The 25960-nt window shown below is 57.0% G+C and overlaps 2 protein-coding genes across 5 annotated transcripts; one reads left to right on the plus strand and one right to left on the minus strand.

The window, feature by feature from the left end:
• Positions 1-311: 311 nt before the first annotated feature.
• Positions 312-16879, minus strand: ALG12 (ALG12 alpha-1,6-mannosyltransferase). Its single transcript, XM_002831283.6, has 10 exons — positions 16683-16879; positions 11317-11556; positions 11098-11230; positions 8178-8351; positions 7640-7834; positions 6994-7097; positions 5501-5724; positions 1438-1607; positions 1280-1355; positions 312-1165 (listed from the first exon to the last, which is right to left on the minus strand). Exons 2-10 carry the CDS (start codon positions 11476-11478, stop codon positions 937-939), a joined length of 1467 nt encoding a protein of 488 aa, XP_002831329.5. The 5' UTR covers positions 11479-11556; positions 16683-16879; the 3' UTR covers positions 312-936.
• A 165-nt stretch (positions 16880-17044) lies between these two features.
• On the plus strand, positions 17045-25542 carry CRELD2 (cysteine rich with EGF like domains 2). 4 transcript variants are annotated; one of them, XM_063723132.1, is made up of 11 exons: positions 17051-17314; positions 17713-17795; positions 18211-18321; positions 18637-18728; positions 20053-20229; positions 20730-20876; positions 21045-21140; positions 21574-21657; positions 22677-22772; positions 23747-23887; positions 25281-25542. In XM_063723132.1, the coding sequence occupies exons 1-11, from the start codon at positions 17186-17188 to the stop codon at positions 25331-25333; spliced, it is 1209 nt and encodes a 402-aa protein (XP_063579202.1). In that variant the 5' UTR covers positions 17051-17185; the 3' UTR covers positions 25334-25542. The 4 variants fall into 4 exon arrangements, with proteins under 4 accessions (XP_024095717.3, XP_063579202.1, XP_024095716.3 ...); XM_024239949.3 differs by lacking the exon at positions 20730-20876 and having other exon boundaries at positions 17045-17314; XM_024239950.3 differs by lacking the exon at positions 20730-20876 and having other exon boundaries at positions 17062-17314; positions 17713-17783.
• Positions 25543-25960: the final 418 nt, after the last annotated feature.

Genomic DNA, 25960 nt, shown 5'->3' on the forward strand with positions numbered 1-25960 from the left:
CATGGTGTGTGCACGTGTGCATTGTGTGCGTGTGTAGTGTGTATGCATGGTGTGTGCACTTCTGCACTGTGTGCATGCGTGTGTGGTGTGTGTGCGTGTGTACATGGTGTGTGCATACGTGTGCAGCAGCATCTAGTCCCGTCTCCAGTGCCCAGCAGCATCACACACACTTTGGTGCTTTATAAATGCATGGTCAGTGAAGCTGACAGCACCAAGCTGTCCCTTTACCTTAACACCTGGAATAGTCACCTGTGACAAGTTATCACATAGGAAACATTTTTAAAATTTCATTCTCATTATTTTCTGTAATCTTCAGAGGTTCCAATCAACATTTATTGCCTTATTCTTTTTATCTCATTCCTTTTTGAATGTGTTTATCTCCTGAAATTTTATCTGTGATGGAGATGGGATGCCTGTGAATTACAAAAGTTGCAGTGGTGGCAGCAGGTGGGGGGGTGGGGCGGCCAGGGCCACCATGGTCTCCCCTGAGAGGGGGTGCTGTCTTAGGTGCCCCAAGAGGCCCTTGGGCAGCAGGCATGGGGTGCTGCCAAAATACAGCTCCCCCCGGGTGGGCAGGACACGCGTGGCCTCCTGGCAGACAGGTGCCTGGGTGAGCCCGCTGCTCCTGATTAGTCATGAATGGCACCTGGTCTGGGCGACAGTCACCCACAGGAAGCCCTGAGCTGGCCACCATCACCCTAGGCAGTGGCTCCCAGGGTGCCAACAAGACCTGGGCCCCTCGTTCTTTGGTGCTGCAAGCCCCAGGTGAGGCTGTGGAGGAGGCCTTGGCCCTGGTCTGGTGTCTGTCAGAGGCAGGTGCCCAGTCCTTTGACTTGCTTCTCTGAATTGTCATAATTGTGCTGGAATTGTGTCAGAAACTGCTAGCGATAACAGCTCCCAGAAGGCCTGTGGCTGCTGAGGGCTGCCTGGTCCCCCTCAGGACAGCCGGGGGAGCCTCTCCAGAAGCACCAGCTTTGTCTGCAGGTGGACGTTGAAGGGGGGCAGTTGGGTCAGGTTCAGACTCACACCTGTGGTCCCCACGACGCTGGCCAGGACCTGGTGTGTGTCCCTGTAGAGGGCCAGGAGTCCAGGGGCCGCCTCCATGAGGATGTGTGTGTACGCCAGCATGCCTGTCCCTGGCTGCACATCCTCCCTCTTGTCGTACCTGTGGGACGAAAGCCGGTGGTCCTGCCCAGGGCCCCCACCCCCCGCCCTGTCCCCCGCCCCCAAGGGGCCCTCACATGGCCTCTGGGAGGGTCGTGCTGTCTGTGGATCCTACCTCCAGGCACTGTTGACTTGGAGAAACCGAGACACACCTGTCTGGGCGGCTGCCACGTCAATGTGCAGAAAGACATCTAGGAAAACCAGGCCTGCCGTCAGAGCCCAGCCCTGCAGCTGGAGCCACAGCAGTCCCCAGGCAGTGCCCCCAGCACCCACCTGTCTGGGGGGGCACCAGCTGGTGCAGCCTCTGCATCGCGACGCCACCTGGGTAGTTGAAATGGGACACATACAGGGCCGTGGCCGAGTAGGCGGCATTCACCACGAGGTGTCCGATTACAAGTAGAGACCCCGCTTTGTACAGCCAAGACTTTTTATAGTTATTCAGCCTGAAAAAAGAATGGTTGCACATCATAGGCAGAACGTGGTGACAATAAAATTAATCTACCTACAAAACATACTAGGAGCATAACTTGCTGTTCAACTTCACCAAGTCATAACAAAGAGTTCACCACCAAATAAACAGAGTAAGTAACCCGTAAAAGTGGTTAAGATACTGTCTCAAGAATTGTCTGTGAAATTCTACCCAAGATGCCAATTTAAAATTTAGATGAGATTTTAAAATATATATATATTTTTGAGACAGAGTCTCGCTGTGTCACCCAGGCTGGAGTGCAGTGGCACGATCTCGGCTCACTGCAACCTCCGCCTCCTGGGTTCAAGTGATTCTCCTACCTCAGCTGCCCACCACCACGCCCATCTAATTTTTGTATTTTTAGTAGAGACAGGCTTTCACTATGTTGGCCAGGCTAGTCTTGAACTCCTGACCTCGTGATCTGCCCGCCTCAGCCTCCCAAAGTGCTGAGATTACAGGCATGAGCCACTGCGCCCAGCCTAAAAAAATATTTTCAAACAATCCCAAGTGACTGTGTAGGTCAGAGTGCCACCCACGCGGCCAAGCCCACTCCCAGCAGGTCTGTGAGTGAACTCTCTGGGACAGGGCGCCGCCGGTTCTCTCACGATCGACTATGCCGATCTCAGGATCCTAGGGCAGAGTTAGCAGCTGCCAGAGACCATGTGGCCCACGAAGATGAGGCTCTTTATTAGCTGGTCCTTAACGGAAAAGCTTGCCAACCCTGGTCTAAACGCCCTGAACCCCTGATCAACACTCACTCTCTTCCAAACCCACCAGGCTCCTCGGAGCCCTCTTCTCCACAAGCCCTGCCCTTTGCTGTGGTTTGGATCTGCGTCCCCACCAAATTTCATGTCCAACTGTGATCCCCAATGCTGGAGGTGGGGCCTGGTGGGAGGTAACTGCGTCATGGAGGTGGAGCCCTCAGGAATGGATTAGCGCCATCCCCTCCATGCTGTTCTCCTGATACTGAGTTCTCGAGAGGTCTGCTTGTTTGAAAATGGCTGACGCCTCCTCCGTGCCTCTTCGTCCTGCTCTGGCCACATAAAACGTGCCTGCTTCCCTTTCGCCTTCCGCCATAATGGAAAGTTTCCCCAGGCCAACCCGGAAGCTGAGCAGACACCAGTACCACGCCTCCTGTACAGCCTGCGGAACCGCGAGCCAATCCTGTACAGCCTGCGGAACCGCGAGCCAATCCTGTACAGCCTGCGGAACCGCGAGCCAATCCTGTACAGCCTGCGGAACCGCGAGCCAATCCTGTACAGCCTGCGGAACCGCGAGCCAATCCTGTACAGCCTGCGGAACCGCGAGCCAATCCTGTACAGCCTGCGGAACCGTGAGCCAATCCTGTACAGCCTGCGGAACCGCGAGCCAATGAAGCCTCCTCTTTATAAATCATCCAGTCTCAGGTGTTTCTTTACATCAGTGCGAGAGCAGACTACTGCACCCTTGAACAATCTCTGGTGCGGTTTCTGAGCTCGAGGCCCCACCTAGGATGACCGCAGCCTCCTAAGTGCCTGCCCCAAAGACCTCAGCACTGCCAGGGCGTTCACCCTTCGTTCCCGCCCAAACCTGGAGTGGGCAGTCACTGCGGAGAGCTCGCAATCAGAAACCTTCCACCCCCAGGACTGTCTCAAGGCCCTGGGCCCTGACGCCGGGGGAGACGGCCTGCTCTTGCTCCCGGGGGGGGCGGGCTGAGGACCTGACTTCGGAGGGGGCCTTGCTCTACCCTGTACCCCCTCATTGGGACGCCCCAAGTTTGTCCTCCTCCGGATAAGGCCGACTGGCACAGCGGGGGCCCTTGCATGCAGGAGCCTCTCACGTCCAGCACACCAGGCCTCAAAGACACTCCTGCCTTTGGTTTCAGCAGAGCTGGGTCCAGTTCACACTGGTTCTTCTTCCTGCTGGAAAAGCCTGTCACCGAATGCAATCCATCCGCGCTGCCCTCCCCGTCTTTCCTATCCTCTTTTCCATGACTCGGGCTGGGGTCTGCTCCTCCTCCAGCCCTGAGCCGACCCCTGAGACGAGAGGGAGCCAAAGGCACAGAAAAGCAGAGGCAGAGCTCCCAGGAGCCCCCACTGAGGCGCGGCTACAGCAGCTGGAGGAGCCCCCAACCCAGGCACGGCCATGGCAGCTGTAGGAGGCCCCACCGAGGAACAGTCATGGCAGCCGGAGGAGCCCCCCAACCCAGGCACGGCCACGGCAGCCGGAGGAACCCCCAGCGAGGAACAGTCATGGCAGCCAGAGGAGCTCCCAGGCCCGAGGGCAGTGCGGGGCAGTCGGAGCTAGGGGGCACCGTCCCCTCCCCTGTAACAAGTGTCACGGGAAAGCACCTGACCGCTGCCTGAGATCAGGGACCGCATTGTGGGGCTTCCTCTCCAGCCAGAGTGGGCGCCTCTCAACGCCTCAGGCCCCGGCCCTCCCAGCCTGCAGCCCTGCCGCCCCTCAATGCCCAGTGTGGCCTGAGTTGGCCTCCTGTTCCCATCAAGGCAGCAAGCTCTGAACGGGCACAGAGCTGGCCAGCCTCAGCCCTGGGTCCTTCTCCAGCACCCACAGGGCCAGCAGTGATGGACTCTCCTGGGCCGGAGCCCCGGGTCCTTCCCCAGCACCCACAGGGCCAGCAGTGATGGACTCTCCTGGGCCGGAGCCCCGGGTCCTTCCCCAGCACCCACAGGGCCAGCAGTGATGGACTCTCCTGGGCCGGAGCCCCGGGTCCTTCCCCAGCACCCACAGGGCCAGCAGTGATGGACTCTCCTGGGCCGGAGCCCCGGGTCCTTCCCCAGCACCCACAGGGCCAGCAGTGATGGACTCTCCTGGGCCGGAGCCCCGGGTCCTTCCCCAGCACCCACAGGGCCAGCAGTGATGGACTCTCCTGGGCCGGAGCCCCGGGTCCTTCCCCAGCACCCACAGGGCCAGCAGTGATGGACTCTCCTGGGCCGGAGCCCCGGGTCCTTCCCCAGCACCCACAGGGCCAGCAGTGATGGACTCTCCTGGGCCTGAGCCCTGGGTCCTTCCCCAGCACCCACAGGGCCCAGCAGTGATGGACTCTCCTGGCTCCCTGAGGCTTGTGACACTGAGTGGCAGCCACGCTCAGACCACCCCACCCTCAGCCCAGGCAGTGCCCTCCCCAGGCCCTGCGAGGCCCCCAGCTCCACCTCCATTACCTGCTGCCTGCAGTCCCTCCCCGCAGGACCCTGAGCCTGGGCCACGCTGGGCCCTCTGCACCCAGCCATAGGCACCTCCCTCACCATCCCCCTCTTCCAGCCAGATGACCCGCCTTGACAAACACCCTCAACCCCGAGGCCCTGTCAGGATGGCCATGAACGTCCTTCCTCTACCTGAACTGTAGCCCTCAGAGCCTCCCAGGCCTGGCTGCCCCTGCCCTCTGCCGCTGCTACCTGTGTGAGTATCCCTCTCCCATGACAGAGACTGGGACCACTGGTGTATCACTGTATGTGGACCAGTCACCAAATTAACCCAAGACAGAGATCACCTGAGCAAAGCCCTCTGTCAGCACGTCGCCAGGCCGGTCCCATCCCATGCAGCCCTCAGGGAGGAGAGAGGACTGGGGTCACCCTCTTTTGACATAAGCGCCTAGTTCAACACGCCCTGTGTTTATCTTAAAAAATAGCCCCAGTGGCTCACACCTGTAATCCCAGCACTTTGAGAGGAGGAGGCAGGAGGGTGGCTTAACCCCCTAGGAGTTGAGGGGTGCAGTAAGCCATGATCGCACTGGCGCACTCCAGCCTGAGCGACAGAGCAAGACCCTATTTCAAACATTAAACACACACATACATCCCCCCAACAGTAAATCCGTGAACCTGTTTCCAATGCAACCGTAAAAATGCATGTCACAAAAAGAGCACTCACAGGTAGGAGCAGCCTCTGGCAGCCGTGATGTTGAGCATGGGGAAGGCATAGATGATGAAGCGTAGCTCCTTGTGCGGCAGGAGGGAGTAGAGCACCACGAAGCCCAGCGCCAGCACCGTCAGCGCGTGCGTCCTTCTGTCTACCAAGCCCAGGGGGACGAAGAGCAGGCTGCAGCCCAGGCCGCGGGGCAGGGCTGAGTAGAAGTACCACAGCAGCGGGGAGGTCTGCGGGCTGGGTTAAGGAGGCCACACACCTGTCCACGCATGAGCCCGTGGGCTGGGTGGCAAGGTCAAGGCGGAGAAGATGCCTGAAGACAGTTGTGCTGAGAGATGCAGCCTGGGCCATGGCTCGCGTGCACAGACACCACTCAGGCCTCAGGCCCCCTCCTAAAAGACAGAGCCCAGGCCACAGCTCAGGTGCACACATACCACTTGGGCGTTGGGCCCCCTCCAGGCAGGACCAAGGCAGCAAGGGCCACGGAACGTTCGGTCTCTGTACCCTTTTCTTCACTGTTAAAAACAGATGGTCAGCTGGGTGCGGTGGCTCATGTCTGTAATCCCAGCACTTTGGGAGGCCAAGGTGGGTGGATCACGAGGTGAAGAGATCGAGACCATCCTGGCCAACATGGTGAAACCCTGTCTCTACTACAAATACAAAAATTAGCTAGGCGTGGTGGCATGTGCCTGTTATCCCAGCTACTCAGGAGGCTGAGGCAGGAAAATCACTTGAACCAGGGAGTTGGAGGTTGCAGTGAGCCGAGATCATGCCACTGTACCGCAACCTGGCGACAGAGTGAGACTCTGTCTCAAAAAAAACAAAACAAAACAGACGGTCACAGGTGACACACATGTTGGGGATTCATTATGCTGTTCCATCTATGCGTGTACATTTGACATAATTCCTAAGAAAGCGCTTTTTAAATGCAGATTGTCCAGGCCGGGCGTGGTGGCTCACACCTGTAATCCCAGCACTTTGGGAGGCCAAGGCAGGTGGATCACCTGCATTCAAGAGTTCAAGATCAGCCTGACCAACATGGTAAAACCCCATCTCTATTAAAAATACAAAAATTAGCCAGGCGTGGTGGCGCGCGCCTATAGTCCCAGCTACTCGTGAGGCTGAGGCAGGAGAATTGCTTGAACCAGGGAGGTGGAGGTTGCAGTGAGCCGAGATCACACCACTGTACTCCATCCTGGGTGACAGAACAAGACTCGGTCTCAAAAAAAAAAAAAAAAAAGCAGATTGTCCAAGGAGCAGAGGAGAGGCTGAGGTAATCTGGGGCAGGGCTGTTTCCACAGGACTGAGAGAGGGCAGCCAGGACCTCACCTCCCATGGCCAGCATTTCCCAGGAGTAAGTGGGAAGGAGGGGCTCCATCCTGACCCTGTAGCCACGCTGCACAGAAGGGAAAAGCAGCTGCTTCCACCGCCCAAGGAGGCCCAGGAGGTGTGGCTGGGGGTCCCACCCATCGCCCTCCTGCATGGACACTGAAGGATACCCCCCAGTTGGAGCTTTTGTTCAGGACAGTGTTGTACCAAAGCACCTTTCCTTCCGGCCACGTGAGCTGCCGCCAAAAATAAGAATCCACAGCAACTGTCAATCCTGATAAAATAAAATAGAGTTTCTTAGTCGCAAACACAGCCATCAGTAAACGTCCCACCACAATGCAGCCCCCATCACTACAGTAACTACAAGCTGCTTTCATATAAAAGAGGCTAGGCTGGCTGGGAAGATTGCTGGAGCCTAGGAGTTCAAGGTTGCAGTGGGCCATGATCATGCCACTGCACTCCATCCTGGGTGACAGAGCAAGACTATCTCTAAAACAAAAGAAAAAAGACACCAACTGTGTCGGGGACACCACTGCCCAGAACCACTGCCTGGCGCAGGGACAAGCCACCCTCCGCTCTTGTGGCCTCCCCCAGCCCAAGGACAAGGGACAGACCAGTGAACAGGGGCTCCTAAGGCGCAGGGTGAGGCCCCCTGGAGACCCCCGGGCAGGGGGCTTAGGATCGAAATGTTTTAACACTGCTAAAGTTAGGGTCATTTTATTTCATGGGGATGAAAACCTCCCAAATTTCTCTTGACCTTTGTAAAACAAGGCAAAACAAAATCCAGTTAGAAGCATCCCACAGCGACTGACTTACCTAAACAGAGGATCCCTGCTGGGATGGCGTGGCGAAGGGCTCTGACTACAGAAACCTTTCGGTTGCCCAAGGCCAGCAGCAGCAGGAGGCCCAGGAACAGGCACAGCTCTGCCCTGAACACAATGATGGCGAAGGCCGACAGCCAGATGAAGCCGGCCCACTCGTGCCGCAGCCAGGCCGCGAGGGCCAGCAGGACTGCAAGACAGCGCGGGAGGGTGCTCGTCAAGACACAGGGCCCACCCGGCCCAGGAAACACCCAGGGAAGTGAAGGGTGATTCCTTTGCTATTATAAAAGCCACACAAATATCCCAGAAAACAAACCGCTCAAAGCCGCCCCCCGCACCCATGCTGTTGGCCAGGAAGTGTGTCCCAACCCAGCATGGAAAACAAAGAGCCTGGTTTCAGGTCACAGACCATCCTGAGGAACCCAGCGGGGAGTGGCCATTACGGGGGAGGCACTGCCATCAGCTGCACAGCCCGACTCAGGGGAGCCCCTGCCCGGCACCGCGGGTGTGCGGCCCGGCCGGCAGCTACGTACCTACGGGCAGGGCCAGCACGTTGGGCAGTGTCCGCGTGCAGTAGAACATCAGGTGGAACTGCACGGCCGTCACCCAGCAGAACATGGTGGCCACCATGGCCCCAAACTGCCGTCTCACTTCCTTTTGTAACGTCCAAAGTCCAAAAATCACGCCGAGTCCAAGCACTCCTCTAACTAAACAAAGACAGTGACAGCACGTGAGCCTGCAGTGGAGGAGCATCCAGTGGGTCCTCCTATGTGGGTCCTCCTATGTGGATCTTTCTGTGTGGATTCTTCTACACAGATCTTTCTATATGGATTTTTCTGTGCTGCTGCAATGCCAGCTGATGGCTACGTCAGGCAAAGCAGCCTTGAGGGCATTGTCTCCATGTTGAAAACACGTCTGGCCCCAGGCTCCCCGTGCTCCTGTCGGGAACTGAGGACCCTTGTGGGGGCTGCTCTCTGAAGCATGAGGGAGGACACACAACTTGGGGGTGCCATGAGCTGAGCCCTACACTAAACCAGAGACCCCACCGGGCTGTGGCATCTCCTGGGGCAATGTTTGCAAGGGCCGGGCTCAGACCTTGCTCTAACCAGCAGCCATGAGGAGGTGGGACGTGGCAGGAACACAGGCTCCCAGGCAGGAAGGGGGTCAGGACCCCTCTCCCATTTGACAGCAGGAGCCACCTCTGGGCTGATAGTCTGATGAGGAGGCGGTGAGGGGGCAGGTGTGCCCAGGACAGTACCCAGCCGACCACACATCCTCACCGTGGACCGGCCTGCCAGCCGCTGGCAAGAGAGGCTGAAAACAGGAAGAAAAATGAACTTCTGGGTGGCTCTTGCCACCTTTCCAGAAGGCCAGAGGGACTTCGAAGCCCCCATGTGAGAAGCAACTGGGTCCAGGCAGCTGTGGGGGCCAACGGGCAGAGATACCCAGGCACTGCCAAGGGGGCCACAGATGTCTGAGTGTTGGACCTGCTGTTCCCAGAACACCCCGTGTGCATACCAGGCATTTTCTTTTCACTGATTGCTGGATTCAGACTGCAAATGTCTTTTTTTTTTTTTCTTTTTAAGGACAGAGTTTCCCTCTGTTGCTCAGGCTGGAGTGCAGTGGCATAATCTCGGCTCACTGCAACCTCCGCCTCTTGGGTTCAAGCAATTCTCCTACCTCAGCCTCCGGAGTAGCTGGGATTATAGGCGCATGCCAACACGCCCGGCTAATTTTTGTATTTTTAGTAGAGACAAGGTTTCCCATGTTGGCCAAGATGGTCTCAAACTCCTGACCTCATGTGATCCCCCCGCCTCGGCCTCCCAAAGTGCTGGGATTACAGGCGTGAGCCACCACGCCCAGACTGAATGTCTTAATAGGACATTTTTCACTGATACTCACGAGTGGGTCTGGCTCCAGCTGCTGTATTTTTGGTGCTGGAATTTCCCCTGGGCTTTTAAACAATTCACAGACCCTGGCAAAGCCCCACTTCCCTTTTTCCTATCAGGTCCATCCCCTGCGTCTCTTCTCTTGGTTTTCCATCTTCCCAAATGCCCAACAATCTCAACCCCATGCCCAACAACGGTAGCCTCGGCCCCGGGATCAGCCTCGGCCCCGGGATCAGCCTCGGCCCCGGGATCACCCTCGGCCCCGGGATCAGCCTCGGCCCAGGGATCACCCTTGGCCCCGGGATCAGTCTCGGCCCCGGGATCAGCCTCGGCCCCGGGATGACGTGCTCTTCATCCAGAGAGGAAGGATTTTGGCCTGTGGCAGGGGCTGGGGGGCACTAGCAATTCCAGGTCACCTTAATGGGATCAGGAAGGACACAGGGTGGGCTCCTGTTCACCGGCTGAAGCTGCAGCCCTCCAAGGTTCTGTCCAGCTGGCGTCCGCCCAGCTCTGCCCAACCTCCCAACCTCTCGCTGCCACCCCTGGAATAAGCAGAAGGTTCCAGGGGAATGTGGACTCAGCCCTGGAACTGCCTGTGGACTTCCTTTCCCTGGCTCCTGGCCCCCAACTCCTCCCCATCGGGGGCTCCCTGACACCTCCACAGGACATGCACGGCTTGTCCAGCTGTCCCCGTGCCGTGGTGGGTTTCCGTTCCCAATCTGCCCCTTCAAGAAGCAGAACTGCTCCTTCCCCAGGAACATGCTGCTTATTAAAGCTCTCCACGCAAGCTGGACTGACTTGCTGGAAGCATGTCTGGGTATTAAAAGCAATAAAAGTGTACTGAAATGAAAAAGTGGTGATTGCTGACTTTAAAAACTCAGGTTGTGTGACTGGGCGTGGTGGCTCATGCCTGTAATCCCAGCACTGTGGGAGGCTGAGGTGGGACAATCACTGGAGCCCAGGAGTTCAAAGCTGTAGTGAGCTATGACTGCACCACCGCACTCCAGCCTAGGTGACACAGCAAGGCCGTCTCAAAAAAAAAAAAAAAAAAAAAAAGCAGTTTTCAGAACAATATGTACAAAACGCTCTAATTTTTTTTTTTTTTTTAAAGTCCTCATGTGGGCACAGAGAAAGACCCAGGATTTGCACACAGGCCCTGCAGTGGTGGCCTCTGGGAATGTGAGGTTTCTGTTTGTAACGTTCCCCAAGGCAAATGGTGCTGCTTCTGCAGGAATAAAGGCTGTTGACCCCATGGGGGCTCGCCAGGTGAGGCAGGAGCAGCAGGCTCAGGTGGCGAGAGCTGCCTCACAGGCAGACGGCATTTCTCTTGTACCTGCCGTCACCCCTAATTTCACAGTCAAGAGTGTGGAAGCACAGAGGGGCTGGCTCAGACGTCCCAGGCCTGACCTGAGGGCCTGCTCTGAGCCGCCATGCCACGGTGATTGAGGGCAGGCAAGACTGTAACAGACAGCATTCCTGGGCAGGAGGGACCGCGGCCTCGCTGAGGGCACCCGATGACACCACAGTCCCTCACTCCCTCCTCCTTTGTTGAAGACCCCCTTACCTATTAGCTGAGAGTAAAACTTGGACATTTCTAACAGCGAAAGCACGTAAATGGCGGGGCTGGAGAACACCGCGATCACCACTGGCCCGAGGAATGTCCTGGGGACGACTCCAGGGAACTCGAGATGGTCATACTGCGAGGAGAAGGGCAGGTCAGTGCACCGGGGCCCTGCCAGCTGGTAACATGAGATTTTCCCCAAAGACAGCAGGAGCCCCTTACCTGCTCCAGGTCTTGCCAGTGGTAGAGCAGGTCATGTGTGGCCTGCAGGTTGAAGCTCTCCTCCACTTTGGTGTAGGGACAGGTGACCAGGTGGACAGTGGCTACGGCCACCAGCAGCCCCAGCAGCAGGGGCCGCCTGCCTGATGAACCCTTTCCAGCCATTCCAGGCTTTCAGCTTCACGTACCTTCACAGGCCAACCGTGCGAGACACCAGCCGTTAGCACTGCCACTCCGTGCATGCTGGAAAAGTGGAAACAGATTCCTGAGGTTCGAAAGTCATGCTTGCGCTCACGTTTGGGAGATCCGGGTAAAGGGTTAGCAGGAAATCTCTGAACTATTGTCTTAGTCGCACTACTACAAATCTGAAAACACATCAAGATGGAAAGTTCAGAGAAAAAATCACACTTGAGAAGCTTTCATACTGTAACCAGTGATCTGACACTTCCAGCTCTGTGAATGTTTTTCTGGGGAGAAGGACCTCAGTTACAGAACCCTCAGTCTGACCAGGCCTGGGCCATGAGGGCGATGGAGGGTGGTAAATGGCCCCTGCCCGCCAGTCTAAATCTGGCAGGAGAGTCAGCAAAACCCAGGCTCGGCCCCAAGGGAACTGGCTGAAGAAGACGGAATGGGAGGCTGAGGGCTGCTGGTTAGCTGGGTGGGAAGCACCAAGCTGGAGAGTGGTGGACAGGGGCCCCAGGAGGGCAAGAAGCTGAACATAGTACAGCTGCTGGGACACAGGGCTCGAGTGGCCATCAAAGCCCCCGATCCCAGGAATGGTGGGATGGGGCTGTGGACGCCTGCGCCGAACCCCACCCTGGGGGCTGGGAGAAGCCATGGCCGGCTTTCCCAAAGGTGGCACCACACTGGCCATGAGCCTGCATGTGAGCCTGGGGAGACTGGCAATGGGTCCCCCAAACACTAACAGGACAACCTCAGGGGCCCGTGGCACGGAGCTTCCTGAGAGGCCAGCAACACGTCCAGCTGCTACATGTGAGAGACTGAGAGAGGGGAGGGGACAAATTCTTCATGTTTCTGGCTTCTTTTAAAACAGGTTTGATTTTATTCAATCCAAACCAGAAGGGCCAGAAGCAAAGGGAGAGAGAACCCTAGGGCTTACCATTTATTAAAACTACTTTAAAAAATTTTTTTAAGAGACAGTGTCTTACTCTGTCACCCAAGCTGGAGTGCAGTGGCGTGATCATGGCTCACTGCAGCCTCAAACTCCTGGGATCCTTTTGCCCGAGCCTCCTGAGTAGCCGCAGCTACAGGTGTGGGTCACCACACTCAGCTAAGTTTTTTTATTTTTTATAAAGACAGGGTCTCGCTTTGTAGCCCAGGCTGGTATGGAATTCCTGGCTTCAAGCTATCTTCTTACCTTGGCCTCCCGAAGTATTGGGATTACAGGCGTGGGCCACCATGCCCAGCCAAAACTATCTTTTGATCAAACGGAGAGTTAAGAAGTCTACAAAGATGGCAACCAAAGGAAAATCTGTAGATTAGAAGGAAGAGGAACCCTATTTGATATGGTGGGCAGGGGGTGGAGAGAAAGAAAAAAAACAGCTTTAATAATTTTACGACTAAAATAGTACGCAGTTCTTTCCTTTGCCAAACATAAAAACCTGAGGCCAGGTGCGGTGGCTCATTCCTGCAATCCCAGCTCTTTGGGAGGCTGAGGTGGGTGGATCACGAGGTCAGCAGATCAAGACCATCCTGGCCAACATGGTGAAACCCTGTCTCTACTAAAAACACAAAAATTAGCTGGGCATGGTGGCGCGTGCCTCTAATCCCAGCTGCTTGGGAGGCTGAGGCCACAGTGAGCCGAGATCACACCACTGAAATCCAGTCTGGGCCACAGAGCGTGACTCTGTCTCAGAAATAAATAAATACATAATAAAAAATTTAAAAAAAACTTGGTATCAAACAAAGAGAAAGGTCGAAGGACTAGGTTAGGAATCACTAATTGAGGGAGGGCCCACTCAGCTGTCTCCCACTTGCTAAGACACAAGCTTTTTGACGGTGGGGGGTTTTTGATGCTGGATGATTTTTCCCACCAGTGCAGCCTCAGCACCAAGGACAGAGGCCAGCCGCTGTGGCCTGAAGGCTGCCTCTCTCCCACCTCCCCTGCTGGACTCATCCTGCGGGCAGGGCTTGCTTGGTGGACTCACTGCTGAATCAGCAAAGCCTGCCGCACAGTAGGCACTCAACAAGGCTGCCGAAGAAGAAATCGGTAAAAACTCCTACACGGGGATCTCATCACACCAGCTCACGTACTTATTGAAAACATGTTCCAGCGGCCAGGAGCGGTGGCTCATTCCTGTAATCCCAGCACTTTGGGAGGCTGAGGCGGGTGGATCACGCGGTCAAGAGATTGAGACCAGCTTGGCCAACATGGTAAAACCCCGTCTCTACTAAAAATACAAAAAAATTAGCTGGGCGTGGTGGCGTGTGCCTGTAGTCCCAGCTACTCGGGAGGCTGAGGCAGGAGAATGGCGTGAACCCGGGAGGTGGAGCTTGCAGTGAGCCGAGATTGTGCCACTGCACTCCTGCTTGGGCGACAGAGCAAGACTCCATCTCAAAAATTAATAAATAAATAAAATAAAATAAAAATATGTTCCAACGGCCAGGCGTGGTGGCTCACGCCTGTAATCCCAACACTTTGGGCGGCTGAGGCGGGTGGATCACGAGGTCAAAAGACTGAGACCAGCTTGGCCAACATGGTAAAACCCCATCTCTACTAAAAATACAAAAATTAGCCGGGTGTGGTGGCGAGTGCCTGTAGTCCCAGCTACTTGGGAGGCTGAGGCAGGAGAATCGCTTGAACCTGGGAGGCAGAGGTTGCAGTGAGTGGAAATTGTGCCACTGGACTCCAGCCTGGCGATCAAGTGAGACTCCATCTCAAACAAAAAATATGTTCGTGCTTTGATTTCCAGAGGGGACGACAGAACACTCACACATGACTTCCTGCTCCTCTCACTATCATGAGAGAAAAAAATAAGTTTAAAGAACAGGGGCTGGGCGCGGTGGCTCACGCCTGTAATCCCAGCACTTTGGGAGGCTAAGGTGGGTGGATCACAAGGTCAGGAGTTCAAGACCAGCCTAGCCAGCATGGTGAAACCACATCTCTACTAAAAACACAAAAATTAGCTGGGCATGGTGGTGTGCGCCTGTAATCCCAGCTACTTGGAAGGCTGAGGCAGGAGAATTGCTTGAACTTGGGAGGCAGAGGTTGCAGCAAGCCAAGATCGCACCACTGTACTCCAGCCTGAACAACAGAGCCAGACTCCGTCTCAAAAAAAAAAAAGAAATAGGAAGCAAGCAGGATGTGCTGGCTCATGCCTGTAATTCCAGCTACTCAGGAGTTCAAGACCAACCTGAGCTACAGAGCCAGACCCCATCTCCACAAAAATAATCCCAGCTACTCAGAAAGCTGACATGGGGGGGATTGCTTGAGGCCTGGAGTTCAAGACCAACTTGGGCTACATCACGAGACCCCATTTCTACAAAAATAAAAAAGAAAACGGAACGGAGAGCATCTATGTGCCAAGATGTGGGAGGTGCACACAGCAAGTGCTGCTTGGCAGGAACCCCTGACATAGGCAGTCCCCGCCAACCCCACTCCATACCTCTCCACCCAGGGGATTTCCCCAGCAAGGAAGAGTTCAGCTGTGGGGTGAAAACATTACATGCTGACTCTGACACTCCTGGCAAGCCCCCAGCACCTCCTCGGACCCAATAAGGTGTGCCTTCTGCTGATGACCAGCACAGCTCACTTTTGAAGGCATGAGAAGACCAAGGGTGAGTCTGGATTCTCTGCCAGGAGCACGGGAAGACCAAGTCGACACCAGCAAGCACGAAAACCACGATGAACCCCGCACCGGGCGAGGGTGAATGGACACTGTCCTGCACTAGCCCACTCTGCTGGGCAGCTGGGCAGCAGCTGTGGCTAATCTAAGTGACGGGTACCTCGGGAGCACCCACAGGTTAAAACGGGCCCAGGCCATGACACTTTAAAACAGTGGTTTACAGAACAATGGCATCTCAGATTAGGGAATGACCTGCAAAGACCCTCTTGTCCCCATCAATCCAGATTTTAAGGCCTCTACCGAAATTGATCAAATCAGGCTAGGCATGATGGCTCATGCCTGTAATCCCAGCACTTTGGGAGGCTGAGGCAGGCAGATCGCTTGAGGTCAGGAGTTCAAGACCAGCCTGGCCAACATGGTGAAACCCCGTCTCTACTAAAAATACAAAAATTAGCCGGACCTGTTGGTGGGTGCCTGTAATCCCAACTTAGGAGGCTGAGGCAGCAGAATCACAGGAACCTGGGAGGCGGAGGTTGCAGTGAGCTGAGATCGTACCACTGCAGCCTGGGCGACAGAGTGAGACTCTGTCTCAAAAAAAAAAAAAAAAAGAAAAGAAAAGAAACTGGTCAAATCAGATGTTACTAATTTTTTTTTTTTAATGTGCAGTGTTATCTGCACTCCTTCCTTCCACAGGCAGGAGTTCTCTGAAATCCAGACGCTGCACGTTTTATTTCTCCTAATTTAAACCAGGGGTTCCTGAACATGAGCGAGTGTTCATCACCTCAAGCGCCTGTAGAAATGCAGATCCCCAGCCCCCAGAGACCCTGAGTGGACCCCAGCCCCAGCTGGAAAGTCCAGCCCCCAGGTGAAAAACCCATCCCCCAGGTGGGAGGTCCAGCGCCAAGTGAGGAGCCCGGCCCCAGGTGAGAGGTCCAGCCCCAGGTGAGAGGTCCAGCCCCAGGGTGAGAGGTCCAGCCCCAGGTGGGAGGTCCGGCCCCAGGTGAGAAGCCCGGCCCCAGGTGAGAGGTCCAGCCCCCGGGTGAGAGGTCCAGCTCCCGGGTGAGAGGTCCAGCCCCAGGTGAGAGGTCCGGCCCCAGGTGAGGAGCCCGGCTCCAAGCGAGAGGTCCAGCCCCCGGGTGAGAGGTCCGGCCCCCGGGTGAGAGGTCCGGCCCCCTGGTGACAGGTCCAGCCCCAGGTGAGGAACCCGGCCCCCGGGTGAGAGGTCTGGCCCCCGGGTGAGAGGTCCGGCCCCCGTGTGACAGGTCCAGCCCCAGGTGAGGAACCCGGCCCCCGGGTGAGAGGTCTGGCCCCCGGGTGAGAGGTCTGGCCCCCGGGTGAGAGATCCGGCCCCCAGGTGACAGATCCAGCCCCAGGTGAGGAGCCCGGCCCCAAGTGAGGGGTGCAGCCCCACGTAAGGAGCACGGGGCTGTGACGCGTGGACATGCGCGGTGAGGACTCAGGAATCCAGCGCCAGCGGCAGCTCGGGTGGCGCCCTCGCCCGCCTCCTCCTTGGTCTCGCCACGCGCCCGCCTGAAGGCCCCGGTCGCGGCAGCGCGCACTGACCTCCGCAGCTCCCGGCGGCGTCCTTCGAAGCGCGGCTGCCTGGGCCGGCCTCGCCAGGAAGCGGGACGGCGGAAACAGAACAGAGCGAAGTCCTTGCCCGAATCTAAAGTGGCTACCGCAGCCCCGGCCGCTGCGGCGGCAGAGACTCTCTGTGCCCTGAGTAAAGATGGCCGCCACGGGCTGCGCGCGAGGGGCGGGGTGCGGGAGGCGGGGTCGGAACTGCATGCCCCGCCCCCAGCCTCCGGGCGGACGCTGATCCGGGGCCTTCCCATTGGTCGCCTCTCGTGGCGAGCTCGGATTGGGCCACATCAGGCCGGGGCGGGTCCCATCGACCAATAGCGGCGCGGGACTGGCGGGCGGGGCGGGGCCTCGCCGGCGCCGTCAAGTAGCCTGGGGGACCGGCCGGCGCGGCTCGGAGCGGGTGGGCGGGCGGCCGGGAGGCCGGAGCAGCACGGCCGCAGGACCTGGAGGTCCGGCTGCGTCTTCCTGTAGCGCTACCCGCCATGCGCCTGCCGCGCCGGGCCGCGCTGGGGCTCCTGCCGCTTCTGCTGCTGCTGCCGCCCGCGCCGGAGGCCGCCAAGAAGCCGACGCCCTGCCATCGGTGCCGGGGGCTGGTGGACAAGTTTAACCAGGTGGGAAGGGGCCGGGCGGGGTCGTCCACCTTGGGCCCGGGGTCCCCCTCACCCTGGATCCGGGGTCGCCCCACCTTGGGCCCGGGGTCGCCCTCACCCTGGTTCCGGGGTCCCCCTCACCCTGGACCCGGGGTCCCCCTCACCCTGGATCCGGGGTCGCCCCCACCGTGGGCCCGGGGTCCCCCTCACCGTCGATCCAGAGTCGCTCTACCGTGGTCCTAGAGTCCCCCTACCGTGGTCCTGGAGTCCCCCTCACCCTTGACCCGGATCCACCCCCACCGTGGAACCAGGGTCGACCCCACCGTGGGCCTGGAGTTCCCTCACCCTCGACCTGGGGTCGCCCCCACCCTGGGCCCGGGGTCAGGTGGTACCAAGCACTAGGCACTGTCTCCTCGCAGGGGATGGTGGACACCGCAAAGAAGAACTTTGGCGGCGGGAACACAGCTTGGGAGGAAAAGACGCTGTCCAAGTACGAGTCCAGGTGGGTGCTGTGGAGCACCCCTGTGGGTCTTGGCCTGTCCCTGTCCTGGGAAGCCATGTCCTGCCTTTGGTGCCTGTGTTAATGACAGGGAGACAGAACAGCCCCCTAGGCACCAGTCACCCGTCCGAGTCGCCTCGGCTTCTGCCTGAGGACTAATGGCTGGCCCCTCTCTGGTCTTCCAGCTTCTGCTCTGGTCCCTACCCCCTCAACAGACAGTGGCTTTTCAAAATGTAAACTGGAACACCAGCCCCACTTGTGCGAACCGCTTGGCTTCCCCTGACAGTGGGGTCCCCTTACTCTCTGTGCCCGGAGTCTTGGCCCCCTGGCCCCTGCACCCAGGTTGGTGTATTGGTTCGGATTTTTCTTCACTGCCTTGGAGGCGCTGACGGTGGGCCCGTGTGGGCCTGTGTTTCAGCGAGATTCGCCTGCTGGAGATCCTCGAGGGGCTGTGCGAGAGCAGCGACTTCGAATGCAACCAGATGCTAGAGGCGCAGGAGGAGCACCTGGAGGCCTGGTGGCTGCAGCTGTGAGTGCCTTAAAAGCTCTTAGAAGATACTTTTCATTTTCCAAGCTAGAATTTGAAATAACCTCAGACTTAGAAAGGTACAGGAACAGAACGGAGCTCCCACCTGCCTCGCACCCACCTTACCCCTGCATTACCGTTTTTTATCACCAGAGTCAACGATCAAAACCAGGAAATTAACGAGAAGATTCTGTCCACACCTAGACTCTTGTTTCCTGGACCTTACAATACTCTAGAGCATATGTTACATTCAGCTGCATGTTTGTTTTAAAGAACTGTGTCTGCTGGGATTCAGTGAATGTTTTCCTCCATCCTCAGGAAGAGCGAATATCCTGACTTATTCGAGTGGTTTTGTGTGAAGACACTGAAAGTGTGCTGCTCTCCAGGAACCTACGGTCCCGACTGTCTCGGTGCGTTTCTTCTTAGGGAAATCCCATCTCCTACGTCACTTCCCCTCTTCTTCTCATGATTCTTGGGAGGTAAAAGCACAGAGGGGACCTGGGGTACATCAGCTTTCTGTAGGGTTGGGACCCTGCCGAATGGCTGCCTCCCCCATCCCCAACACGGCTTGGAGCACTTTGCACCCTCCGGCTGCAGCCTCACCACTAACCTCACGCTTTAGCGTAAAACTCAGTATGTCATCCCAGCTGTGCTATTAATTCAGGGGTTCACAGACTTAGGTTGTTCACAGCTGAGTCCACTCACCTGAGAGTCTGTCCTGACTGACCTGTCCAGGTACTTCTCTCTGTGTGCACAGAGGTGACCGCACCACACCTTCTGTGGCTGCCATTGCAGAGAGCCCAGGGCACTGGGTGTCTATCAGGCTGGGCGCATGGCCTTGAGCCCCAATGGGTGCCACGGGACAGGGCTCTTCTGTGAAGAAGTGTGCATTGAAACTGAAGTCACAGTTTACTGTTTATAAAAACCAATCACGTGGTCAAGCGGGATCAGGTAGCGGAAGTTTCAGGTTCAGACCCCCCACCCGCCCACCATCAGCCTTCTGCCAGCCCCTGCTGCTGTCCCTGGCATGCACTGGAGGCCGCAGCTGATGTTCACACTCTCCCTGCAGTGCCCGCAGCTGACGCATCAGTGTCCCCATCACCATGTTTCAGCTGAGGCTGCCCAAAGCCACACAAAGTGCAGTCATGTGTAACGACCAGGCGTGTTCTGAGAAATGCATCATTAGGCGACTTTGTCATGGTGCAAACATCACAGAGTACACTCCACATGCCTAGATGGTGCAGCCGCTCTGCACCTAGGCTGCCTGGCAGGGCCTGCTGCTCCCAGGCCGCACACCTGCACGGCTCGTGAGGGTCCTGAGTACTGTGGGCCATTTGGCATGTGGTAAGAGTGTGTCACCTGATGAACACATCTAAACATAGAACAGGTAGTGAGACATATTGTGATGTCACTAGGCAATAAGAGCCGCTCAGCTTTATTATCATCTTAGGGGACAGCTGTGCTATGCAGGGTCCCTTGTTGACCTAAACGTCATCATGCAGCACATGGCCGTGGTGAAGTCCAGGAGCCTGTGGCTTGCTCCACTCAGGTGATCCACGGCCAGCCCTGCAGACCCCAGGACATCAGTTTCCCCAAACACCCACTCCAAGCCTTCGGGCTCATGTACGTTCTCAGAATCATACAGGGTTTGGGTGCCGTGCGTTCTCTCCGTGTGAGAACACCCCACCGGTCACCACCAGGTGTGCTCTGAGCCTGGTTTTGTGTCCCCCAAAGCGTGCCAGGGCGGATCCCAGAGGCCCTGCAGCGGGAATGGCCACTGCAGCGGAGATGGGAGCAGACAGGGTGACGGGTCCTGCCAGTGCCACGTGGGGTACCAGGGCCCGCTGTGCACAGACTGCATGGATGGCTACTTCAGCTCACTCCGGAACGAGACCCACAGCATCTGCACAGGTACGGGCTATGCCTGCGCTGGCCCCGGGGTTGAGGTGGGATGACAAGAGCCCCTTGCTGGAGCTGCCTGCCTAGATGGGAACAGGGGCCTGTTGACCTTTTAACCCCAGATGTCCAGGGAAGCTTCGGGGGCCCAGAAGGATGAATGAAAACGTCAGAGGATAGAGGCAGAGGTTGTTAGGGGCACTTCTTGTCCCGTAACAGCCCTCAGAAGGGAGAAGCTACTCACCTTTCTCTCTAGTTCAAGGTACGCCCCGACCTTGAGTTGTGATGGGCCATGCAGTGCACAGGTCCTGGAGGTGCCGTGTGGGCCCCGCACCGGCCCAGAGAGCAGCATCTGTCAAATCCCTGCAGACCATTATGAGTGGCATCTTTCCAAAGGACGTTTTCTCCCTGGTCGTCACTGATGTGTAGGAAAACTCTGGGTGTCTCGGACATGAGTGTGTGGTTGGCCGGCAGCCCCTAGGCTATTCTGGGCAGACGGACCTGTGGATCGCCAGTCAGGACTGGCCTCTCCGATTCTTACCCCCCTTGCTGTCTGTCTCTTGAATGTTGGCGTGGCGTGGGCCACGCGTGGATCCGTGGCCGGAACACGCACACCCAGCCAGGCTACAGCTCCAGAGTATGGATAGCTGCCTTCTCTCCAGGTTATTAAAAATTCCTTGGAGTCCTGGTTTGCTGAGAATTTTAAATTCATGAGCACTGAAAACCCCTTGTTGCTTTTCCCTCTTAAATTCCTCACTTTTAAACGAGCCTTGTCCCCAAGCTGGTACCTGAGAGTGGGGTTCGTACCCAGGCCCGCCTTTGCCTTCCAGCCTGTGACGAGTCCTGCAAGACGTGCTCAGGCCTGACCAACAGAGACTGTGGCGAGTGCGAAGTGGGCTGGGTGCTGGACGAGGGCGCCTGTGTGGGTGAGGAGCGGCCCCGGGGTGGAGGAGGGCGCCTGCATGAGGTGTGGGGGCGTGAGGCGGGGGCGTGAGGTGGGGTAGGCGTGAGGTGTGGGCGTGAGGTGACGTGAGGTGTGGGGGCATGAGGTGTGGGGGCATGAGGTGTGGGGGTGCTCACTGTCTCACCGTCACACAATGTGTCGCCATCCTCATGGGGCGCCTGCCCCGGTTGGCACTGAGTGTCTAAGGACAGGGCCTGGCCATCGCCTCATCCCCTCCCCTGCCACGTGGGGCCTCCGAGGATGGCAGCTGAGATGACTCCCCCTCAGGGGCTGCCCTCCTCCCTGCCCTTCCGCAGCCGGCCCTGGCCATGGGCTGTGTCAGGCCATGATCGGTCCTCCCCTGCTCCCTGGCCAGGCTGTCCTGGGCCGCTCACAGCTGTGCCGCTCTGTTCCAGATGTGGACGAGTGTGCGGCCGAGACACCTCCCTGCAGTGCTGCACAGTTCTGTAAGAACGCCAACGGCTCCTACACATGCGAAGGTGGGCCAGGCGGGCGGGTCCGCACTCCGGGGCCTTGCTGGGTTTCATCGCTGGGTTTCATCGCTGCCTTTGTAAACATTCATTTATGACTTCTTAGCATTACTTCTATACATCTTGCCTGCGCTGAGAACACTTAGTGTGGCAAAATAAGTCATAGGTATTTGCTGCAGGAAAATCAGAAAATTCAAGTAAGATGAAAACAATTAAAAACCCACAAATTCCCTGGAGAGCATACCCTGCTCGTGCCTCCACTGCTCGTGCCCCCCCAGCGCCCCTGCAACGTGCCCTGCATGATTTTCCGCAGCGCCTGTCGGGTGTTTTCCACCCAGCAGCTTGTTGTGAACGTCTCTGCGTCCTGTGGTTTCTCTATCATGCTAATGATTTTGGAGCCATTATTTCATACTTTCACAACAATGTCTATTGCTGGACGTTTACGTCATAACAATTTTTCAACTGTTATAAACTGTGAACACTTGAAGGTAAAACTTTTCACATTCCTTATGATTTTCTTTGGATTAATTTTCAAATCGCTCAGTCAAGGGAATGTGTCTTTTAGGGCCATAGTGCCCCAGAAAAGTTGTGCTGATCCCCAGTCCCAGCAGCAGGAAGGAGGCCGCCTCTGCCCCGTGTCTGTGACAGCCCCAGGCAGTTTTCACTGTTGGGAGTGCAGACAGTGGGTCCCTCAGTGAGCCACTGTACTGGAAGCTGTGCGAGAGGCTCTGGTTATTCTTAGGAAGCTCCTGGCAGGCTGGCAAACCAGTGGTCACCAAGCTGGAGGTTGGTTTGTTTCTAGAATCTCTGTAGCACCCAGTTTCTCCCAAAGAGTTCCAAGCCAGGTGGTCTGCACCATGGCTGTCCGGGAGCACTTGCTGCACAGCAGGACGCGAGTCTGTGCTTTTGCCGGGAGACAGAGACAGATTGTTATGAAGTCACTTAGTGATGAATGGGGAGAAAACCCAAATCCTACCAGCACTGGTGCCTTGTGTGTGTCGGGGTCTGACGCTGGCTCCCTGTTGCAGAGTGTGACTCCAGCTGTGTGGGCTGCACAGGGGAAGGCCCAGGAAACTGTAAAGAGTGTATCCCTGGCTACTCGAGGGAGCACGGACAGTGTGCAGGTCAGTGACGGGGTCTGGGGTCTGTGCTGGACGCAGGTGGACCCTTCCCAAGGGACCATGATGTGAATGGCCCCAGCAGGTGCTGCCAGGGATGGGAAGCAGCTGAGACCCGTCCTGTAGACGCGGCTCCCCCAGGGTCACTGTGCACTCGCCCTGAGGTCCACATGAGATGCAGAAGCAGTGGGGGTGGGGGACGGGCTCTGCATGGCTGACCCTGGTGTGGATGGCGCTGCTGCACCAGCCTGTTGCTAGTGGCCTCGTTCCCCAGGTCCAGCACCTCTGCTCTCCCTCCAGCTCCTGGGTGGCGCTTGCCCCGAGGCTCAAGGCCAGGCCTGCCATGGTTGTGGGCTGCCTGGGTGAACCTGGGCATGGCTGGAACCCAGTGGAGAAAGTGGGTTTCCTGGGCAGGCGCAGTGGCTCACGCCTGTAATCCAGCACTCTGGGAGGCTGAGGTGGGTGGATCACGAGGTCAGGAGATCGAGACCATCCTGGCTAACACAGTGAAACCCCATCTCTACTAAAAATACAAAAAATTAGTCAGGCGTGGTGGCGGGCGCCTGTAGTCCCAGCTACTTGGGAGGCTGAGGCAGGAGAATGGCGTGAACCCGGGAGGTGGAGCTTGCAGTGAGAGGAGATCGCACCACTGCACTCCAGCCTGGGCAACAGAGCAAGACTCTGCCTCAAAAAAAAAAAAAAAAAAAAAAGGAAAAGAAAGTGGGCTTCCTGGGTGCATGCTGGCCTTCCGGCCTCACCTGGAGGTCTCTTCTCTGCATTTTCTACCAGTTGAGGGCCCAACTTTGAGACGTGAAATTCTGCCCTCTTGAAGCCTTTCCTGACCTTTGCTCCTTTCTGTAACATGACGTTTGTCATCGTTGTGCTTTCTTTATGTGAATGAATCTGAATGAATGAATTTTATAATCTGCTGCGCATCTGCTAAGTGAAGTAATTATTAAAACGGAGTCTTTTAATTTTAGATGTGGATGAGTGCTCACTAGCAGAAAAAGCCTGTGTGAGGAAAAACGAAAACTGCTACAATACTCCAGGGAGCTACGTCTGCGTGTGTCCTGACGGCTTCGAAGAAACGGAAGATGCCTGTGTGCCGCCGACAGAGGCTGGTGAGTGGCACGGCTCTCTCCACACAGGCTGCCCTCCCCTGGGCCGCGGGGCTTGCACGCAGACTGGCTGCTTGGTCTGAAATCCACACAGACAATGGCCTTGGGATGGTGAGAGGGGGATTCCCGGAAGACAGGTGCATAACACCTGTGTGGGCACACTTGCGCAGAGAGGTACCGGCTTCCTGAGGATGAAGCCCCAGGTTCACAGCTCAAATGGAAGTTAAGGCGATGAAAGGGGAAGTCTCTGAAGCTCAGACCTCAGCGGGCGATGAACAGAGGAGCAGACGCCGGAGAAGAGGCAGCTAAGGAGCTGGAAAAGTCATCTGGGGAGGCTGCCCAGGGTGCCACAAGGACAGGGACAGGCAGGAAGTGGTGGAGGGCAAGCAAGTCCCCCATACCTGTTTCCTGGGGCTGCCTTACCAAGAACCACGAACTTGGGGCTCCAGCAACAGAAATGTGCCTCTCACAGGAGCCAGAAGTCAGAGGCCCAGACGCAAGCAGGCTGCTTCCTTGGGAGGCTGGGCGGGCGCGTCTGTTCCAGGCCTCTGTCCTCGCCTGGGGATGCCACCTGCTCCCCGTGTCTTCACGTGGTCTCCATGTGGGTGTCTGTCTCTGTCCAAACCTCCCCTCTTTGTAAGGACACCAGTCACTAATGCCCTCGTGTTAACTTGGTCGTTGGTAAAGACCCTATTTCCAAACAAGGTCACAATCACAGGTACTGGGAGTAAAGACTTCAGCGTGTTTTGGGGGACATAGATCTGCCCGTGACAGCCCTCACAGAAGTCTAGAACATAGAGAGTGGGAAAGAAGCAGTGTTCAAGGAGATATTGGCTAAGGGTTTTTCAGAATGAATAAGGCATGATTCAGATTCCAGAAGCTGTTTCCTGAGCAGGACACATAAAAGCAATTCCACATCTAGAAGCATCGCAGCAACAGCAAGACAGAACTGAGGGGCTGGCAGAGGCGGACAGGCCAGAAGACAAGGCTGCCTGCTACCCCCTCGGTCCCCTCTTGCCCCTCCCTCCCCCCACCCTCTGTCGGTTCCCTTTGGCCCGTCCCTCCCCGCACCACCCTCGGTCCCCTTTTCCTCCTCCCCCCCACCACCATTGCTCAGGCTCCTATTCTGCCAGGCTGCAAGGAACCCCTTGCCGCTCCCAACTCCGTATCCTCCGCACCCACAGCAGTGTGGTGGCTCTGAAATGCCGTCTGCCTCATCTCTCATCTGCTTTGGGGGAAACGGGGGTCTCCGAGCTGCCCTTGGATGGCTGCGTCCGGGGCCTTAAGCCAGGACTGGACGGACAGGCCCTGCACATGCCACTGCTGTCCCGGGAAAGGCCTCGTCCCCAGGGCCCTTTGTGCTCAGCTTTGACGACCTATGCTTGTTTTCTGACAGAAGGCACAGGAGGAGAAAGGCCGCCACAGCTGCCCACCCGCGAAGACCTGTAATGTGCCGGACTTGCCCTTTAAATTATTCAGAAGGACGTCCTGTGGAAAATGTGGCCCTGAGGATGCCGTCCCCTGCAGCGGACAGCAGGAGGGAGAAGCTCCTGCTTCTCATTTGTCCCTTAAACAGCTGCATTTCTTGGTTGTTCTTAAACAGACTTGTATATTTTGATACAGTTCTTTGTAATAAAATTGACCATTGAAGTTAGTAATCAGGAGGAGAATGGGTGTGGGTTTGTCTCATTAATCAGGACGGACCTTTACCACTGAGTTTGCACCTGTCCTGCCAGAGCCGGGAGGTGACCAGGGCTGCCGAGGTCCGCAGAGGCAGCAGGTCTGGTCCTGGGCTGGTGGCTCTGCTGTCCCTGAACAGGGCTCATGTGCTGCTTGGGGGAGGAGGGGAGGGCCCTGCCTTGGGCGAGAACCTGAAGACTTGACCAGGTGGGTTTCAGGGGTCCAACCTATGGGCCCCTCTTAAGTGATTCAAAGGATGTACAAGCAGGGACCCTCAGGCAGGGGAAAAGCATCTTTGGGGGCTTCGCTGGAGGAAACAGCCACTCACAAACCCCAGGGCCTGTCCGTTCCTCATCTGGGAATGAAGACACTCCAAGAAGAAAGCTGCCTGCGGGT

This window comes from Pongo abelii, chromosome 23 (genome assembly GCF_028885655.2).
Source record: "Pongo abelii isolate AG06213 chromosome 23, NHGRI_mPonAbe1-v2.0_pri, whole genome shotgun sequence".
Classification (NCBI taxonomy): domain Eukaryota; kingdom Metazoa; phylum Chordata; class Mammalia; order Primates; family Hominidae; genus Pongo; species Pongo abelii.

Excerpts from the sequence above, each read along its gene's own strand:
- ALG12 (XM_002831283.6), bottom strand. The coding sequence starts at position 11,478 with ATGGCTGGAAAGGGTTCATCAGGCAGGCGGCCCCTGCTGCTGGGGCTG. Across the intron at positions 7,835-8,177 it reads CGTGCTGGCCCTGCCCGTAG|TCCTGCTGGCCCTCGCGGCC; the intron begins GTACGTAGCTGC and ends GCTGTCTTGCAG. Across the intron at positions 5,725-6,993 it reads ACAAAAGCTCCAACTGGGGG|ACCTCCCCGCTGCTGTGGTA; the intron begins GTATCCTTCAGT and ends CCCAGCCCGCAG.
- CRELD2 (XM_063723132.1), top strand. The coding sequence starts at position 17,186 with ATGCGCCTGCCGCGCCGGGCCGCGCTGGGGCTCCTGCCGCTTCTGCTG. Across the intron at positions 17,315-17,712 it reads TGGTGGACAAGTTTAACCAG|GGGATGGTGGACACCGCAAA; the intron begins GTGGGAAGGGGC and ends GTCTCCTCGCAG. Across the intron at positions 21,658-22,676 it reads CGGCTCCTACACATGCGAAG|AGTGTGACTCCAGCTGTGTG; the intron begins GTGGGCCAGGCG and ends TCCCTGTTGCAG.